The sequence below is a fragment of the Falco peregrinus genome, chromosome 3 (genome assembly GCF_023634155.1).
Source record: "Falco peregrinus isolate bFalPer1 chromosome 3, bFalPer1.pri, whole genome shotgun sequence".
Lineage (NCBI taxonomy): Eukaryota > Metazoa > Chordata > Aves > Falconiformes > Falconidae > Falco > Falco peregrinus.
The window spans coordinates 46,375,706-46,395,930 of record NC_073723.1 but is presented as its reverse complement, the minus strand read 5'-3'; the positions used below and the strand labels follow the sequence as shown (position 1 = coordinate 46,395,930).

The 20,225-nt window shown below is 42.1% G+C and overlaps 1 protein-coding gene across 2 annotated transcripts in view; it reads right to left on the bottom strand.

Moving 5' to 3' along the window:
* CA8 (carbonic anhydrase 8) overlaps positions 1-18,951 on the bottom strand; it is a 46,895-nt gene extending 27,944 nt beyond the window's left edge. Inside the window, exons 1-3 of one of the 2 annotated variants that reach the window (XM_055799997.1) lie at positions 18,794-18,951; positions 18,265-18,456; positions 14,185-14,309 (exon numbers count right to left, since the gene is read on the bottom strand). In XM_055799997.1, coding sequence (XP_055655972.1) covers positions 14,185-14,309; positions 18,265-18,456; positions 18,794-18,872 — 396 coding nt within the window. In that variant the 5' untranslated portion in view covers positions 18,873-18,951. The remainder of the gene's footprint in view (positions 1-14,184; positions 14,310-18,264; positions 18,457-18,793) is intronic. The other variant, XM_055799996.1, reaches the window with a different exon arrangement.
* Positions 18,952-20,225: the final 1,274 nt, after the last annotated feature.

Here is a 20,225-nt window from a genome sequence, read left to right as displayed (position 1 = left end):
TGGCTTTAAAATCAATAAACAAATGAAAACCCTACACTTAAATCCATTCCTTTCTCTACCACAGATATATCTTTTATGTCAATGTGAAAAGAAAAGGCCTGGGACAACAGACTTTTACACAGAATCAGAGTGCCTGGGATGACAGATTCTGGCAGGAATCAAAGTTGCTGTATATGACCCAGCACATTTATCTGTTCTGGAAGCCAGCTTCTCTCAATGAAAAACAGAGTTACAAAAACACATACATTTTTCCCCTGTCTGGGGCACTGGCTACTCTATGTAAATCTGCAGGACCCTAAGCTCACAAGAACAAAAATGATCTTTTAAGCTCTGTTGCTGACCTTACTTCATTCCCCGCTCGCACGTAAAAACATATAATGACAGGATAATTTATGTTGGAAGTGGCCTCTGAAGTTCAACCGTCTCCTTCCCCCATTCACAGCAATACCAACTTCAAAGTTAGCTACTAATTCGAAGTCAAATCAGGTTGCTCAGGCTCTTGTCTGACTAAGCTCTGCATATCTCCAGCGATGGAGATCCCACAACCTCCCCGGGTAACCTGTTCTGTGTTGGACCTCCCCCACAGTGGAGATTTTTTTGTCCTTCTATCAAATCAGAATCTCTCTTGTGTGACCAGCATCCCTCGCCTCCTGCCCATCCACACTCCCCAGGAGTCTCTGTTCTGAAGCCCACATACGAATTGCCTGTGGCTGCCACAGTGATGCCTTCTGATTGACTCCGGACCGATGACTCTTTCTCAGACCTTCTCAGCCATCCACCTATGTGAATGACCATGTTTCACCTAAGCTTACCGACTCTTGCAGTGTCAGGAAAGTTGCTACTAGCTCTGTCCCTTACTGCGACAATGTTGTTGTGCATCTGTCACCCAAGTGCCAGACCAAACATGGGACAGGCTCATTCCTTACAGGAAAATACACTCTGTAATAAATCACAGCTCATCTTTTGTTATGACGTATCTGATTAATGGTAAGGGGAGAAGGACTCCGCTCCAACATTTCTGTACACTTATATGATCTTAACGTTACAAATTTGCTATAAACCTGCACAATCTAGAATGACTTGCTGCCACAAGGAGTCCATATACTGTAACTGCTTTCTTCATGAATATTTACTGCAAAACTACTGAAACCCTAACTCGTTACAGGGGTCCCTATAAAACACTTTGCAATGTGCAGTGTTTCCACTGGCTAAGCCAGGCAGTCTGGAAGAAAGCACCAAGCCTACACCTCGCTGGAGTCAAGGAAAAATGAGCCAACAGTAAAACCCCTCCTGACCTCCCTGGCACCAGAACCAGGCCCTGAAAGGGACTTATGTCTGATAAAACCACCAGCAGCTGAGGCAGCAGAAGACAAAGTGAAACAGCTGCCCAGCCTGGGTGTTGGTCCTGCCTCAACCTAACTGGCAACCATAGCCCATATTGCAAGAGCTTGTGACACTGGGGATCCTTCTGTTCAACAGGCTCCTGCTTGTGCTCTACATACAGTAGAAGACCGTCATTCTTAAATAATTCCTTCAGATCTGCATGTTAAACTATTAGAACATCGGACTGTGACACTATGTCACTAGGCTTGCTTGAATCTATGCTGCTGTTGCAATCTCCCATTCTACTTTTTCCACTCTCTACACCCTTACTCTTTTACCAAGGAGCTCATTATTACAAAAGCTTCTTTCTACAACACATGCTGCACCATGTGTAAGTTAATCTTCTGGGAAGCTTTTTTCCTTCATCAGAACTAGGTTATACAGCTACTTATTGCTACCTGTGCAACTAGAAAATACAAGGTCCAGAAAAGGCTGCTTAGTCTAGTAACATTACAGGACAAGAAGGCATCTAAGGATGAGAGATAGGTTACTGCTCTTATATCTTCCCAACTCTTATTTCAATTCATACGGGCTGTACCTCAAAAGACTAACAGGTGAATACTACATCACCACATCTTAACCAGAGTTACATCTAAAACATGTGAATCTAGAAATTTCTAGCATATTGCTTTTTGTCATATTTCTGTCACATCCAAGAGATTGGAGCTGAAACTCTGGTTTGATTCCACTTAAATATCATCCCATGGATTAAACTGCAACCCTAAAGTAAATTAAAGCAGATTTAGAGCTGCTCTGCTAAAGACTGTAGAACTAAGAACTGTTCTGGACTCACCCAAGTTTGTTAGAGTTCAGTGTAATCCAGTTTCATTCACAATATGCCTTAAAAGCTGAGAAGGGAACAGCACAGGTGGGAAACTGGTTACCTAACTAGGCCACCATAAAGTCTTTTTCCTGGTTTGACAGAGATGAAATGAAGCTGAGTATTTTAGCTAGTAATAATGGAAGGAAACACAGCCTAGTCATACAATAATGACATGTAATTTCAACAACACAAATACAGCACATCACAGGAGGACAAAATGTGGAAAAATTGTGTCTTGCTATTATTGATGTACACAAGAATTTATGAGTTGATACTTGACTTGGCACTGAATTGTTTCAGGAAGCAATTGAGTAAGCTGTTGGCAGTGACCACAATATACAGTAATTAAGATCCAAATCCTCACAAGGGGACAGAACCAAGGATATGACCAGGGCACACAGCTTCAAAAAAAGTGATTAAAAAAATAGAAAGTTAGTTATTAACAGCCTGAAGGAGAGGTTTAGGAAATTAAAGTTAATGGAATTGATACAGAGGCTGTTTGAAAATAACTTGGGAGAACCAGGAGTACGTATACATACTCCTGGCCACAGAAAAAAGAAACAAAACCCCATAAAGTAACAAACTCTGCACAGTTAAACATTACAGTTCAGTCAAGGTAAATATGCTTCCTTGGAAAATGCAACTGCAAATAAAAGCAAATGACTAGAGCATGAAATCTGGGCAAAATCAAGAGAAGGATGAGGAAGTAGCCAAGCGAGTTAGGTTATTAATCAGTGTACTTGGTTTATGCTTGTAGATTTGAATTTTTTAAGTCTTCTAATGTGGATAGGTGCCAAGATGCCACTGAATTTCAGTAGAAATTAACATTTCATACATAGATCACTGTCATTAAAAAAATGACATCAAAGGAACTCTATGCCTATCTTTGAAAGCAATGTTAATTTCAGCACTGAGACAAGCTGAAAGCAGCACCAAGAAACACAGATGACAACAGTGTTAGCATTAAAAATCTCCTGATTAATATAATGTCAGAGAAGGGGCAACACTGCTTCTGCTGAACTTCTGCTTGTTACAGTTTATTGAAAGTGTTATGGATCTAACAGGTCTAGTCTGTGAGTTAACCACCAGTCTCCAAGAACGTACAGAACAAGATGACATTCACTGAATAAAGACTGCAATCTAAAATCAAGAGGAATTAGGTCCGAACAAATCAAGTTGGAACAGAGTACAAGGTATTCTGGAGATACTGTTTAAACAACTTCACTGTCATAGTGTGAGCTATTGTATGTCTCAGGTCAAAAGCTAAATTCACGACTAAAACATGCAGAATAAATGCCTGACTGGGACATCAGAGTAGTACAGAACCTTTGTGGACTGGTGCTCTACTTTCCAAGAACATCTTTGAAAGAGTGTGGAACTATAACATGTCTGTAAATCAAATTATTCCAGTTGAATCATAAAAGGAACGGTTGAAAAGACACCTTCCAAAATGAATTCTCTTTCCAAAAAGCCAGCTAAGCGACAGCAAAAGTAGTCTAGGCAACTGTGCAGCATACCTTCAGGTGTGCCACTGAAAAGGTCAGGAATAGTGGGACTATTGAATTATTTGCAGCACCTCAGGAAACACTGTTGCAGTTGCTGTGGCAAATCGCTTGTGCTAAAGAATTATCCAAACTGGTAAGCCATACTTAAAAAGAACAATAAAAACATCGCAACATCTAATATTAAGCAGGAATCTGTGTTCCCTTTGAACAACCTAATCACAGGCAGTAGGCTCATTTCATGTAAGACAAAGAACTGCTGGTCTGTTGAAAAAATGAAATTAAGAGCAGGAAGTACTAACGTGTATGGAAAGACTCAAAAGACTACAGCTTATGCACGTAAAGGCAAAAGGTTAAAAAAAAAAAAAAAGACAATTAATTTAAACTTCCCACAAAATGGGAAAACAGGTCAAATCTTGTGTCCTTCTAACCAGAGATGGACTAACTCTTCAGAGAGAGGCTTCATTTCTACCATATAAAAGGTTGGGAAACAGGAAAGGGACACAAGGAGGATGGCACAAAGCCAAACACAGCAGTTCTCTCAGCACTCACAGGGAGGCAAGATATGGGCATAAACTATCTTCATGGTTAATGCAAACACGATGCCAATGTCTTCACCTATCTTGAGTTTCTGTCAAGGGCACTAAAGGCAGAAAGCTTCACAAACCCCATCTAGACCCTTTTTGTTCAGGCCTTGAACAGAAAATCAAAATATCTCCTCATCTGCCCACAGAAGCTGCTGACATGTAACATTAGCTTGCCTGTTTCTTAGGAAAATCACTGGCAAAACATTGATGGGTATTGGGGAAACTGTGAATGCTGCAATTTGTAATTTGTGTGTATTTATTTTTTCTTCCCATTTGAAAGCACAAGCAGTGCTTATTTCTACCGGCACACATAGGAGATGAAAAGAGATCAGGAATTAATCAAAAAATAATATTTTTTGAACTCTAATAAAAGTATACAGGCTAAGAAAAATAATGAAAAAGTCAAAATACCCTTGTTTCAAGATGGCTGACTTTCAGTATCAACCTAATCAGTAAGAAAATGAAAAGCTACACAGTTATTACTGTCAGATTCATAGGTCAGGCTCTTCACTATGCCAAGTTTCTGCTCAGTGCGTGAAGCAAGGAGCACCATAGAGCAAGTCATTGTTCCCTGACACTACATCTGGCCCCAGCAAACACATAGGCTGAGGTGCCCTGGACCTACCCTTACCTGCGCTAACAGTAACAAATACACATTCAAGCCCTTCTTTTTCCTTCCCTTGAACTATGAAGGCCAGGAAGGAAAAAGCAAGGATCCTAGTGTAGGACTCCCCAGCCTGCTTTTACTCTGGATTCTTGCCAGCCTGAGTGGGTGCATGTGTGTGTCTGCATGTGCTTTTATAGCTCCACAGTTAGAAAGTGCAAAGCTTGGAAAAAGGACTGGCTCTTGATGAATTGTTGATGATATTACAGACTAGCAATGCCATCAAGAAGACAGAAAACACAAAGTGTTATGGGTTAAGTGTTTAATTCTGGAAGTGTTATTTATATGACTAAGCCTTTAATACAAGCATGTCCAATTCCACAAAGTGTTGGATGCAATCTGTTGTCTTGGATTTAAAACTAGACTGTTTGTATGTAGAACACTAAATCACTGATTTAATTTTCAACAATGGATTCTCTAATGAAGGCAGAATAAAAAACACTCCTTCCCTCATAATTTACTACGTTTTATTAATAACTGATTTGAATCCCACAGTCCTCTGTGTTTCAAATTTCTCTGAAGAGATGAGAATCTGCAGCTGCATATTATCTTAAACCATAACCTTGACTGTTCTCCAGTCACTCCACTACTCTAGGAAACTCAGGGTTTTTTCTATAACGTTGGCTAAGCTTCTACTGAAATAATAAACTTCATCATGCACCTCCAACAGTCTTCTCCTGAATTGCAAGTCTGCAGATAGCATAACGGTGTTAAACTTCCCTCCTCTCCCATAGTTCCATAAACTCCCCAAATTCTGTTAAACTTTAAGTGTTTTCCAATCCAGCTCATTATGCAGCTTAATGCTGGCACAGCAAAATGGCAGTAATGACCAGTGAGGTTATCTCATTGGCATCAGTGTGGTCTACAGACTAGGCCCACCAGATAACCCTGTGGTTAAATCACTGAACTCAGATTTACAACCTAAGTTAGTTATTTCTCACTACAGCATCAGAAAGTCTTACTAGAATTTAAGTACCCAGGAATCATGAGTCATTTCTGAAAATGGCATCATGTGTGACCATGGCCAAACAATTTAATCCCTTTGAACTTGTTTTCTACCAGTTTGTTGGCAATAGCAGAACTTGTCTCCCTTGCACTGATGTTTTAAGGATTACATTATTTGTGCTCGTGAAGCACTCAGGCTTGACAACAAATACTTGTGGAACCTTTCAAAGGTTTTCCGCTCTTATGATGATCGACAAGTTTCATCCTTTAACTCTTAAGAGCCATGAGTGCACTATTAGCACAAATAATACAAAATTTGTGGGGTTTAGCATCAGAAAGCTATTCTCTTTCTCAGAGTATTCACTCTGCACTGGGGCCAACCTAGGAACCGGTCCTGACTCAAGCATGCAGCATGGAAAATAACAAAATAAGGAATCTCTTTCCCAGCTTCTTCCACAAGTGACAGATCTTGGATAGAGAACAGTTTTGCCTAGTGGTTAGGGCAAACTGCTAAGGAAAACAGAACAGAAAACTGAGGCACCAAGAAACTAAAGTAAGATGCGAGCAGAGTGCCAGCAATGATTATGGCAGAAAGTAGAAAATTATGTACAGCTGAAGCAAATCACGCCAAGGACACACAGCCAAGAAAAATGGCAAGAAAAAGACTTGAGCAGCCATCTTGTTGTGCTCAAACCTGGATCTAAATCCCCTACAGAAGTTCCATCCTCTAAGTGACTACACAAGCTCTTCTCCCACAGCAGAGAGAAAACATAAGTAGCCATCTTGTTAGATTTGGGAATGGGGTTTGCAATAAGGGATGTCACCATAGCAGCTTCTATACCCATGAGTACGAGCACTGTCACCACAACACTTGGGTGAGAAAGTAGAGTAAGGAGCAGGCAAACCTGTAATCCTGCTCAAGGAGTTGAGAAGATTCACATCTTTCTAAAAGGTATCAGAGGCTATATTGTTTCAACCGCAGACAGGGATTGCTAAGAGCTATTTCTTTCAAGGTTACTTGCCTGCCTCCACTAGGATGCAGTGCCACCAAACCTCCTGCTACAAGTTGCAACTGAACATTGCAACTTAGCCCAGCACAACTGCAAGAAAATTTGGTGCAAAATGTCTTCACCTGTAGGTGAAGTGCAAAGACTGCAATTTCTGGCAGAACAAAACCTATAAACTGAGATAAGATGGAAGACAGAGCAGAGGATTCCCCTCTTGAGTCACTCACCATTTTCTTCTCATTCTCCTTTCCTTCACCCAACTTCTCTCCACCTGCAGTATTTCTCCTTAGAAGAGTTTTTCCTAATCTGCTCAGTCATTTCTAGTTTGTACCACTTATCTCTCAAAAGAATACCAAAATTCTCCATCCTGGTAGAAGTTACAAATCACAGACTATGGCAACTGCTACCTCAGAAGTTTTAGGTACATATGAGCCACAAAGCCTTTCCACACACAACTTACTGTAAATAAGATAACTCTTAAAAGAGAAACAAAAGGATAAAGAAACTTCAGTATAGACTGCTGATGCCACTCTTCTTTGACCTGGTGTCTGGCAGCTTGTACATCCTCCACAACTGCAGAGTTTGCACAGAAAGGAAATCACATTTGCTACCTCTGAAGACGTGTACAGTTCTTTCACAGAGCTTAACTGAGCATTACTTAGGTGCTAGCCAAGCTAAAAGCATGTTTGTGCTAGCACATCAGCCCATTTTTGCACCTGCTTTCACAAATCCACGATACAAAGCACACAGATACATACCTTCAAAAACTCAAAACTCTATGTGACTGAACAAAACAAGGGCCAACCTAAGCTCATACTGACAAATTACCTAGAAACAAAGTATACTTCAGAGACTGCATGTGCCTATTTAGGTAAAACTAACCCTCAATCACAATAAAAATATAATAATGAAAGAGCTTAGCAACTAACGATCTCAAAAGTCATAGGCCACTCATGTGTGCTTTCACAATGATGGTAATTTGGGGTTTATGTTGTTGCTGGTTTTCCGTTTCCCAGTATACTGAGAGGGGGTGGAGACCTCCCAGCTTTGTACCACTACAAGAAAACCAAACAGAAGTCATATCAATTAGGGGACCACAGAGTGTACAACAGATAGATAAATGCATAAAGATACTTAAACACCTGCATATATGAGGCTACGATCCCATGTCATCATTCACTGACAGCCTTGGAACCAGTGCTAGGACTAATTTTGCCCATGGAGTGCTGTGTAAAGCTAAGTCTTATTGTTAGATTCATAAACGGCATCTACATAATGTGTAAAAAATTGTTTTTGTATAAATCATTGTAGATTTGGAAAACAAAACTGAAAACATCTGCTTAGATATTGACCTGATTTTCCTGTGGTTTTCCACAATTCTCCAAAATCTCCAAAATTACACAATGTCCAATGGGCATATCTACTTTAAATGACTATTAAACTGTTATTGATAACCTGTCAATGATATAGCTATTACATGAATTTTGTAATTTTGTTATAAGACACACTGTTTTAATCACAGGTTGTAGTATTCATATGCAATGATTCCCAAATTTAGAAAATCATCCAAGTCTTTGAGTAACAAGTTAATTTTCCACCAGAAAACAGCTAATTTCTGAGCAGAGTTCCAGACCACAGCACAAAGCTATGTAAACCTTTCTGGAATCTGGTTTTTTTTGCCTCTTGTTAGATTCATGACTGCCTAAGCAAGATATTCTCCATTCATAGGTCCTATGCTGCCAAAGTAATGCATAATGATTTTTTTTTTTTTTTTTTCCCCGCAAGCAGGTAATCAATGCAATCAGCTAAGGCAACAGAATTTACTCCTTGGTTTAACACCTTTTCTTTTAGGGTTTATGACTAGGATCATAGTCCCATTAAAGCTACTGGCAAAAATCCACAAATATCAGAACTGAGCTCACATATTAGAAACTACTGTCATTACAGATTAAATCCTGCTTGCCATTCACACCTACCCAGTCCCACTGCAGTTTGCAAGTCTCTGCATAAAGCGGGAGAGACACACTTGCTTGCACACTATCTCACAGGCCTTCATTACAATTACAAATACTCTGTTTTATTTTTAACCCAAACAATTTGCTAACAAGCTAATAAGGAACTGATTAAAACAGACAGCAAGATTATTTAATGTTGGCAAAGAATATTAAAAATTGGCAAAGAATAGATTTGCATGTTTAAAGCATGACACGCCCTTCAAGAAACGCTGGAAAGGGGATGCACCATGTGCAGGTATCTGATTTCAGAGCCAGGCACAGAGAAAACCCCACATCAAAGAGTGTAAAGATTTGAGTAGATAAGCATAACCTTAACAGCCTAACCTGAAACCCTACAGCTGTAATACTGTTTGATGAGATCCTTAGGCAAGCACCATTTCACATCAACAAAGGAACACTTAATGGTTTTAATCGGACTGAGCATAGGATATGTTTTTTGCATTACATTTAACTTCATTGCAGCATGTGTTTCTGTAACTCTGAAAGAGTCTACAGGATGAATTAGCGTGCTCCTCATTACACAACAGAAAGGAACACTTTTCTTTCCTGTACAGAACTGATTCTAGTCCTTCGGGCAACTGGATTTTCTTCAGTTCTACTCAAAAACTGTAGAACAGACAACCAATACAGTTTCTAATCTGCCTCCACATCTTGGAAATATTTTTTAAATTATTTTCTGCCAACAGTCTTCCACTGAGCGCTTTCACATGGTTTACAGCTAATATAATCCTACGTTTTAAAGAGGATGGATTACAGCGAATTATCCTCCCAGTTATACTACAAATGGTGAAAGGAACCTTTTCATTTTCTCAGATACAGTTTTATTTCAGAGCGGCAGCCTGGAAACAACTGTTCCCTTATGGTCAGGCTGTGTTGGTCACACCACAACTTGAGTAACTAAGAGGAAGAGACACCTTTAAGGCAAAATTTTCCCTGCTTCCCTTCACTTCAGAAGCAATGAAAAAACATATTTTCTTTCCATAAAACAGCACTGATGCAATCATACAGTTCACTTTCTTCTGCTGCCTTTCCTGTCCTTTTTTGACTGTAAGCTGATTTGACCTGGCACGACAGCTTATACAGAGATGCTCTTATACAGAGATGGGGTACAATGGGACTCCATTTTTAGCTGCCCCTGTTTTACCTTTGTTAGCAACAAAAATAAACAGCAGTAATTTGCTATTCCTGTCCTTCTCCATCTCCCTGTTATACACCAAAGGTAAGGGAAACGGTCAGAGTTTCGTTAGATCTTCATTTGTTCTTCCTCCTTCTCCAATCCTTACTCTTGGCATGAAGCAGAGGAATAAAGATGTCAAGTAGTTCCTCTTTCTTACACCTAAATCAGGTTCAGGTAAGTCACATGTATAAGTGTGGATTTTACTGCTCTGTGGAGCTATGTACTGTAAAGCACAATCTAATCTTTGGTACCTTGTTCCATTTGCTGGCAAGAAACAGTCTCTCAAGGTTAAGACCATTACTAAGTATGGTCTTAACACAAGCAGTGGCCAGAGTAACTTTGGCCAAAAGGCATACACTGTTTACATGCAGTTGAAGTACTTAGCGAGAAAGATTTCCAGAGAAAGTTGCACAAACGTCCCTTTCCAATTTCTGGCCAAAAGCATCCTTCATGCTCTTGTTTTCATGGAACAGAGAGAGGAGTATTGTACTGATACTTAACAGCCCTCTGCTTTTCCTTTGTTTAAAAAGACATGTTACAGTATTTACCTTTGATAACTATTTATTCTTTTGTCCTGCTTTCCTGACGGATTGCAAACACAGATGTTTCAGTGAAAATGATAACACTGTTGTATTACTGTCAACATTTTGGATTCTTCAGTCAAGGAAGGTGGAAAACCCACCTTTGCTGAACTTCACAGAATAGTAAAAATAACAGTGAACTCAGCACCCAAGCCACATGAACAATGTTTTTTGACAGTGTGAATTGTTTCAAAAAACTGTTCCAGATGTTACATAAACTTAGTAGTCTAACTCATTTCACCATGAACCTATATATCCTAACCACATGCAAAGGCCCCAGCTAATAAGTCTAATAAGAAATAATAGATTTTTGCACTAAAAGACACAGAATATTACCCAGCTAATACAGGATACTGCCTAATAAAAACGGTTATGGTACCACAGGTGAAGAGACTAAGGAAGTAACCGAAGAGTGCTCTTCCAAACTTTGAAAAATAACACTCTTTTTTAAAGTCATCCTTTACAAAGATCATTACACTGACAATCTGAAGCTGTTCCACAACTATTTGGTCCAATGTAATAAAATAAAGCCTTACAGTCTTCAGTCCAAAAAAAGCAAGACTGCTGCTCCAGTCAATAAATAGTCTTAGATATCTCAGTTCTCTTCAAACTCAAAGTTGTTTTTTGTAGAACTGCTTGGGGTTTACAACTGTGTAATGGAGTATATAATCCCGGCTTAGTTTGTTGCATTGTTAATGTACCCACTTAAAACAAGCACTTGTTTTCAAACTACTGCTTATCCCCTTGACTTGTCTTCCTCCCACAAAGAGAGGAAAAATCCCTATCATTTGCTTTGTAATTCATTTCTAATTTCTCAGGAAAATGTCCTACCAGATTTACTCCACTGGCAGAAGACCCAAATTTATGCACTTGATGCTCAACATAAGCATGCCTCTGTGCACAAACAACTGCCAACTTATTTTGTGTTTAGTACAGGACAAAAGTATAAACTATACCAGACTGCTTGTATACAGCCAAAATAGGCACCCATCACTGTGAAAACCAAGCCCAGTATGTGCTCTGAATATGGTGACTCCCAACAACTGTATAAACCAATGCTAATGGTAAAAGTTAAGAAAATTGGATTTCCTGGTCCCTTCATCAAAATGATTGTTCTCCACAAAAAGAATTAAATGGGGCAACCCCTGGAATGGAAACGGAAAATCTTCCATTCTGGAGTCTCAGTTGCACTACTTCATAAACATTTATAGTGATCACAAGCACCTGTTTTATTATTACTCAAGTATAATTTTTTATTTGGACAGTTTGAGATGGATTTTGTACAGCAACTCTCTGTGCATATAGCAGAAGGAAATGCAGCTCAACTGATGAACAAACTGCCCTGCACTTTCTTGCAACATGGGGCAGATGATGATGAACTGGCTCAGCCAATACACCTGTGTGCAACTGGCCTTGGAGACAACAAGCTTTGCTGTCATTTTCTGTGAGAATTAATCTGCATAAGGATCTGCTGGCAAAATTAAACATTCACACTGTATTTCAAGTGCATTATGAGTCAATTTTTTCTGCTACACAATTTTTGCATCAGTAATTATTTCTTGGAAATTAGAGTCTAGCTGAAAGCTGCTTAGACGCAAGAGACAGGGTAACACTGGCTTGCTCACCTCCAGGTGATGTTCTTCCACTGTGCCAGAATTCTGTTTGGGCAGCAGGTGTGCTGCTTTTAAAGTAGGTAAAGAATGATATCCCTTCATGACTGATTAAGTTTGTTGCTTTGCATCTCTGGGTCAAGTACATTTTTCTCTGGACTGATTCAGAGTAGAGAATTCTGGGGTTTCTGCAGATTATCAATAGACTGTTCCCACATACCACCAAGACTGTCTGCGAAGTGATCCTTAATAAACAAGGAGACAGAAGACTCTGATAGACTCCCAAGTTCAGTTCTCAACATAATTCACATCAATATTTCTTTATCACCACATGCTGGATCAGCCTTGAGGAAAAGCACTAAGCAGAGCTGTTTCATAATGAACAAGCTGCTTCCTGCCTCAGGGGAACACTGCAGTATCTTGAAGGCCTTAACTGCCCATGTAAATCATGTTGTATATATTATGCCGGGTAACCAGGATGCAGAGATGATTCTTCTGCTTTCCCTTTGGTTAACGAGTCTTCCCCATTCAAGTAATTCTCCTGCGTTGCCAGAACCTGCCTGAAATCAACGCGCAAAGAGGATCTACGTGTAGATGTGGCACTTAGGGACATGGTTTAGTGGTGGGCTTGGCAGTGTTAGGTTTACCGTCAGACTCAATGATCTTAAAGGACTTTTCCAACCTAAATCAGTCTATGATCTGCCTCAACTCAGCCTGCAAAACCCCTACGAGTGACTTCATATATGTAGGGTTTTTTTCATGGACCAGTGCAAAACAGCAAACAGCACGGACCAAAATCTGACCTACAACTCTTAAAGAGAGGACCTGAACAACCCCAAGAATTAGATAGATGGTGTAAGTCCACAAGCTTTTTACATTTAGCTCTGCAGTATTTGCTCTAATACTTTTTATATCCTTTTCCGTAAGGCAGTTCTATTCCAGTAGTCTGGAACTCATGAATATAACGCTACAGTAACAAAATTCCCAGCACTGAACAACACACAGAAAACAGAAACAGAATTTCAGGCCAGTGAGGGATTATAATAGATAAATAAGGCAAAAATAACTCAAAGAAAGTCAAGATTTTTTTCAGAGGTCTTAAAAACCAATAGTGCACAACAAATGAAATAAAAGATGCAAAGCTGCAGTCACCAAACGTCAGGGTTGGTATCTGTTAAAACTAGTCTTGCAGCCCAGGGTCTAAGGGATACTCCAAGACACTCCTTGACAAGTGTAAGCAACGGGACAGTGGGAAGTGCAGTAACATGATGGATGGCTGCTGGAGAGCAGAAGAGTTAGGTCCCAGCATTTTGGGTTGCCTAGGAGCCCAAACTGACATCCCATGAACAGCTGAATTTTTTCCAGGCTGCATTATAATTTTGCTTATGTTTCAAAATTTGGTAATTCATTGAGACATTGTGGAACATACCCAAGAATATCACCGTAATCTTCAATTTTCAGGTACGTAAAGCTATTTCATTAAAATTCACTCTACACTTACTCCAAATTTACCTAAGTTGTTATTCACCATGGAAATACTCCCAGTAGCTAGTTCTCCCACCTATAGCTATTAGTCAAGGTGACAAAGGAAGTGTTGAAATGGCAGATCTTGTTAGAACACTAACATTATTAAGACACAAGTTAATAATTCTGCAGCTTAACTTTATGACCACTTAATCATACAATGTGATGAGTGCTGGAGGCATTTTATTCCAGAGGCATATCCTAATTTACCTGCACTAAAGCACACCTCAGCAAGATAGCTTTCTGGTTGAAATATAGAGCAATAAATGTTGAACTAAAACTTGCTTTTGAACTATCAGGAATTCAGGCTATGAAAGAAAATCTTTTGCATTTAGCAGGTGTTATGCAATGCAGTGTCACTCTTACCTCCATGGGAAAGGCCTTAAAATTAACTGTGTGTTCAGAACCACGCTGATTTTCTCTCCCCCAGTGAAACCGAACATCATGTAGTTCAAACTCATGTCCTCGAGGCAATGGCCCCCCTATTAACACTGGGAAAGAAGACAAATGGTAAGGAACTTGGCTTTCGAAGCAGACAGGCTACTGAATATATCCTCCAAATACAATGGGGAAATTGTTGCAAGCTTCTTTACTATCAGCGGTACTAGAGAGGAGACGAGTAAAGTTGACAGACTCGACACCTTGACTTTTGAAGTACCGTGCAGGTACAGAACACGAATCCAGGCAGTTACAAACAACAGTGAAATTGCTGTCATGCTGCGCTCTGTTTTATGAGGCAGAACAGCTGGTCAAAACACCTAACAGAAAAATTGTACCTTTATCAGTCAGAAGAATGAATACATTTATTGCTCTTATCAAGACAGTAGCTGAGTGCTCCAAACAGATGGTGGGGGTTCTGGACTGAACTGGTAACTACTTTCAACTTGTCCAAATGCTTAATCTCCATCACCTATATTTGCTATGAGTAACAGAAACGGATAGAAAACTTTTGATTGCCAATATTTTGCTAGGTAAAGGTGTTCAGTCATATACCACCTGTCAGGCTTCTGAGATACAGAATGCCTCCATATCCAAATATAATCAAACTTACACACAGCAACCACAACATACCTAGTTTACTTAAAAACAGCTTCTAGGCAGCCATGGCTTGGTTTTTTACTCCAGTTTTTTAAACATCCGGGACTTCTTAAAAGCATCTGTCCACAATTGCAACATACACAAACAAAAAACTTATACAGTAGCTCAATACGTTTTTAATGGAGACTTCCACCACAAGGAGTAAAAGCAAACAACTGTACCTTGTGAGGCCCAATCTACTTCGGAATTAATCAATGGAAGCATTTTGCCCAGGGATTTCTGAATCTGCTTCATATCCAATGTTACTCCACAAGCTGTAGGTAACTTCCCACTGAAATCACTGATTGTTAGCTTCTTGGCAGGGCTGGATTTTACTTAAGGGCATTCACCATCTTCCCCAGAATACATTAAATTCTAGCTTACTTTTCACAGACTTTGAATGAATCTTTTACAATCTCTGACCAGTGATAAGGATTATTTAATCACATCACCTACAGCTTTAGGGAATTAGCGTTCCATGATATGAAGTTATTTTGACACACAAAGTAAACAGCCTTAGTTTGAAACACTAGACATGGTGTAGTACTAAAAAATAATTCAGCAACTGAAGCATATTGCAACTGTACAAACACAAAAAAAATAAAGGTACAGAACTATAAAAAGTCTGAAAGATAAATGATCAGTCATGGTTTCCATCAGCAATTACATTAGAGAAAAAAAGCGAAATGTTCCAACTAATCCTCCTTTAATAATTCTTCATAACTAATCTAATAGCTACTAGGGTTTCTAAAATGAAATATCCTAAATGTAGCTACTGATTCAGATTTGCTCCTTGAGCTTGCTTTATCTGTATTCTATCTATACCTATATCCTATATAGAAAACCTAAAAATGCGGTGAACATTGGGGGAAACAACCAAATGAAGTCTTTAGGAAAATTTGGACAAATAAAAAGAAACACGATATTCAATTAGTGCTGTTTCTTAGGGAAATGGAGCATTTTCTCTGTTTTAAAATATTGCTCCTTGAGAAAGTGTAACTAGCACAAATGTTCGCTGTATGATGTAGTTCTCTATCTCCAGGAACTTCAAAGAGTTTATTTCTGAGGCTTAAGTTATAACATTGATCCCACGATACAAGCATTTCAATTCATGAAGCATGTTTATCTTTCCTCCACCTTTCACCAAATCTTGATCCTTGTCAATGCATGAAGCATGTTTAATTTGCTTTGCCTTACAGCAATTTTTGATCCTCATTAGAAAATGATTCTGAAACCATCATCCACTGTGCAATCTACTGCTAGCTTAAGAGAAGCCTCTCTGTTAGAAGGATATCCTCTACAGCATTTTTTAATATACACTTCCATTACACAGTTGGTCATGCTTCTTCCACCTAATACATAACACATGTATAATGATCATACTGGAAGCAGCCTCTGAAAATGTTTGCAATTAAATAATGAGAGGGATCTGGGAATTCCAGATGGACTGTTTGTCCCGAATTAAAGGATAAAATCAATCCCAGTAATGACAAATAGATTTTTAATATGTATCTTAATCAGTTTACTTTTTTCCACAAAGAAGTTTTTCTTTGACTGTTAACTTTACAGTAGATGAGGATCTCTTGCACATTAATTGGACAGAGTTTCAAAAGCATTTACTGCTCAACAGTTCCCATTAAAATAATCTGGCTAAATGGATTTGTCATCAGACATCCCCTGTGAGCAAAAGAAGCTGCAGGAGTTTCCGCAATCCCTGAAAATTGGCCAGAATACTAGGTCAAACACAGCTTATCAACTCTTTTCTCCTCTTGGTAGGGATAATAAATGTTGCCTTCCCCCTCTTAAAAATGGAAACATTATCCCCAGTTTACAAATGGAGAATCAGAAATTAGGGAACATGAATATCAAGGAAATGCTGAAACTAAAACAAGATTTCCTAAATCATAATTCCATACCACAGTCACAAACTTTTATTCTAATTTCACATTTTCTTCTATTTCATGACTCATCAATCTGGCATCACCCTGCATTTGAGTTTAAAAAGAAGTCTTTCCTTCTCCTAACACTCCCAACAGTTTTGCACATGAATTTAGGTGCGTTGGTCCCATCTTATTAATTATTGTAACTAAGTTACAAGCTGCCCTTGGGAAAGGTAGGGTTGAAGGAGTTGCATTTTGGCCTGCAAGCGGTGGTGTGGTTTGCACTCACCATCACTTCCTCCACAGGAGAATTCAAGAACTTCCCTGATTCTGCAGAGAGAACCTTACTCCTTGGGAAAAGAGTTCTGCTTCTGACGAAGGCAGTAAAACTGACTGGAAGTACAAAATTTATATTCTATTGGAAATCTGCAAAATTCTGCAGAAATAAATGTTCTGTGTTGCAATAATACATGGAGTTTATCATGGAAAGGAAATTATAAAGGAAAGCATCCTTATTAAAGTAACAAACCCTTCTCAAAAATTCAGTGTAAAACTGAATTGACTCCTTCACTGTCAGAACAGCTCTAGCTCCCAGTACAACTGGGATTTCAGAAGGCAACAAAAGCTGGAATGTCTCATAGTTTCACAATGTTCAGCTGTTTAAATGCCCCCAAAAGGCTGTTACTAGCTAAGACTGGTTAGAGTAACTTGCATGCTTCTCCAAACACATGGGAAGAACCACCACTGCATTGGACAGCACAATGTACTTTTTTTCTCCCTGCTTTCTGGCCAGTTGTCTCCTTCAGACAGAATAGTCCACCCAGATGCAAGGTCTGAATGAGATACTTCACTTTCATTTAAGGCATGCGATTTTCACTTAAGTTGGAACGGTTTCTTTTATTATTTGTTTCTAATTCTTATTTGATAAATGACACCAAAAAAAAAAAAGAAATAAGGACTGCTTTGCTACCTGCTCTTCTTCATTATACATGTAAGCACATGTAACAGGACTATCTCTCTCAAGCTGCCCCGTTCTGCTGTTAGCGTTCAGAACCCACTCAAATTAATGGACAAAGCTCTTTTAACTTACATGGTCTTTGGACCAAGGACAAATTTTGCCGGCTATACAACCTAGTTTGGCATCACACTTTCTTAGCGATTGTCTCGGGCTGCTTCTGAACGCGGTTAATGCCAGCGAATTAGACGACACCACCGCACGAGGCAATTCTGGAGGCGCTCTGAAGCAGCCCGACCGACCACCCAACCCGGGTGCTGCGCTGGAACCCGCAGCTCCCACGGCAAAGCTCGCTCCTTTCCCTACCGGAGCCAGCAGCCAGCAGCCAGGCGCCGGCCGGGACCGCCCGTGTCCCCGCGCCGGGTGTGCCCGTGTCCCCGTGTCCCCGTCTCCCCGCGCCGGGGGTCCCCGCGCCGCGAGCCCAGCCTCGCGGCGAGCCTAGGCGGGGAGGGCAGGGGCCGCACTCCAGCCTACCTGACTTAGACTTCAGGGCAATCTGAATGGAGTGCCCGTCGTTGATCACTTCGCAGTCACGACACACCACGTAGTTCGGCGACAAACGCACTTCCAGGAGCGAGGGGTCGTATTTAGCTTCTCTCGAGTTCAGGTTAATCGGTGACTGGTACTCCCCGTTAGCATCGGGAAAAATCAGCCCCCACTCCACGCCTGAGGCACAACGGAGAGCTGTTACGGCACCCGCGGGCGCGGCGGCTCCCGGGGCCAGCCGGCCCCCCGCCCCCCCGCGCTGCTGCCCACCGGCGCGGCCGCGGGTGCTGCCCCCGCCGGCCCCGGCTCCGCGGCCGCCGCCGCCCCGCTGCCCTCCCGCCGGCAGTGGCGGAGCTGCCGCCCGCTGCGGGCCGCCGCGTCGCCGCCCCGGGCGCCCGGAGGGCGACGCTCCCACCGCCCCGCTGCGCCACCGAAACCCTCCCGCCACCTCCTCCTCCTCCTCCTCCCCCGGCCGCCGCGAAAGTTTCTCCCCGCCGCAGCCGCCGCCCGCTCTCACCCTCCTCGTAGCCCCACTCCGGAGCCTCCTCCCGGCGCGGGCAGGGCTCGCCGCCCTCGACGAGGCTCCTGTCAGCCATGGGCGGGCGCCCTGCGAGCGGCGCGGCGCGGCGGCCGGGCGGGGTGCCTGTGTGCGGGGGCGCGGCGGGATGGCGGCGCCGCGCCTCGGCCCTCCCCCGCCCTCCCGCCCCCCGCGGTGCCGGCCTGCGGCGGGGCAGGGGCGCGGGGCGGCCGCCGGGCGGGCCCGGGAGCCCATCGCTGTCCCAGCGGCGCGGCGGGGCGGGCGAGGTGGGTGCGGTGAAGGCGGTGGAGGGGCTGGAGCATCGCTCCGATGGGGAAAGGCTCGGAGAGCGGGCACTGTGCGGCCCGGAGGAGAGCAGGCGCGGGGATCTCACCCGTGGGTACCGATACCTGAAGGGAGGGCGCAGGCAGGAGGGAGCCAGGCTCTTCTCGGTGGTGCCCAGTGCCAATGCCAGAGGCAGCGGGCGCAAACTGGAACACGGTAGGTTTCCTCTGAAAGTCAGAGAACACTTTTACCGTAAGAGCTACTGAGCCCTGGTGCAGCTTGCCCGGGGAAGTTGTGGAGTCGCCATCCGCGGAGATGCTCATCCAAGCGCGGTCCTGGGAAACTTGCTCTGGGTAGCCCTGCTTGAGCAGATTTGGGCAAGGTGACTTCCAGAAGTCCCTTCCCACCTCAGCCATTCCGTGATTCTGTGGTTCCTCCTCACCCCACAGCACTGTGGCACCCCTTATGGGGGGATGGAAGCCCTCAGTGAGGATAAGGGAGCCACCGAATATGCAAGGGAGCCCAGCTCTGTTCCTTCTGTTCTGAAAGAGGGTTGAGGCCTCTACACTATTTACAGCGACGCCTTCATTTAGGCCACATCCAGGAGTGTGGCTCCAACTCCTCCTGCAGAATGTACAGGGTGTAGGTTTGGAGGAATGTCTCTCCCCAATACAAGGATGCCTCAGTTCAGGGACATGAAAGGACTCTTCCTTCTCCTTTGCCAACAGCCATGTATGGACCATTCATTCTGTCAAGAGCAAAAGGACCAAAGGGACCTCTGCAAAGGGAATGGGAACCCAGCACTGGCAGTCTGCACTGCCTGACAGCAACCAGGAACGGTAACAGAAGCGCTCAAATAAGAGTTGCTATGATGGTAAATGAAAGTGCCCTTTGCTGACCAACCTTGGCCACTTAAACACAGTGACCAGACCTCCTTGCACTCTGGTATCCCAAGAGTATAACATCCTGATCCTGTGCTGTTGGTCCACAAGGTTTGATCTTGGTATGGACCTCACCATGCTTCAGTGTTCCCCAGCTCAGCAGTAGCACCTGTGATTCCTGCAGGGCTGACACTGGAGCAGAAATTACCATCAGTGTGAAGGTGAGATGGAAGGAGAAGTACTGAGCTGGAACTTCATTAATGAAA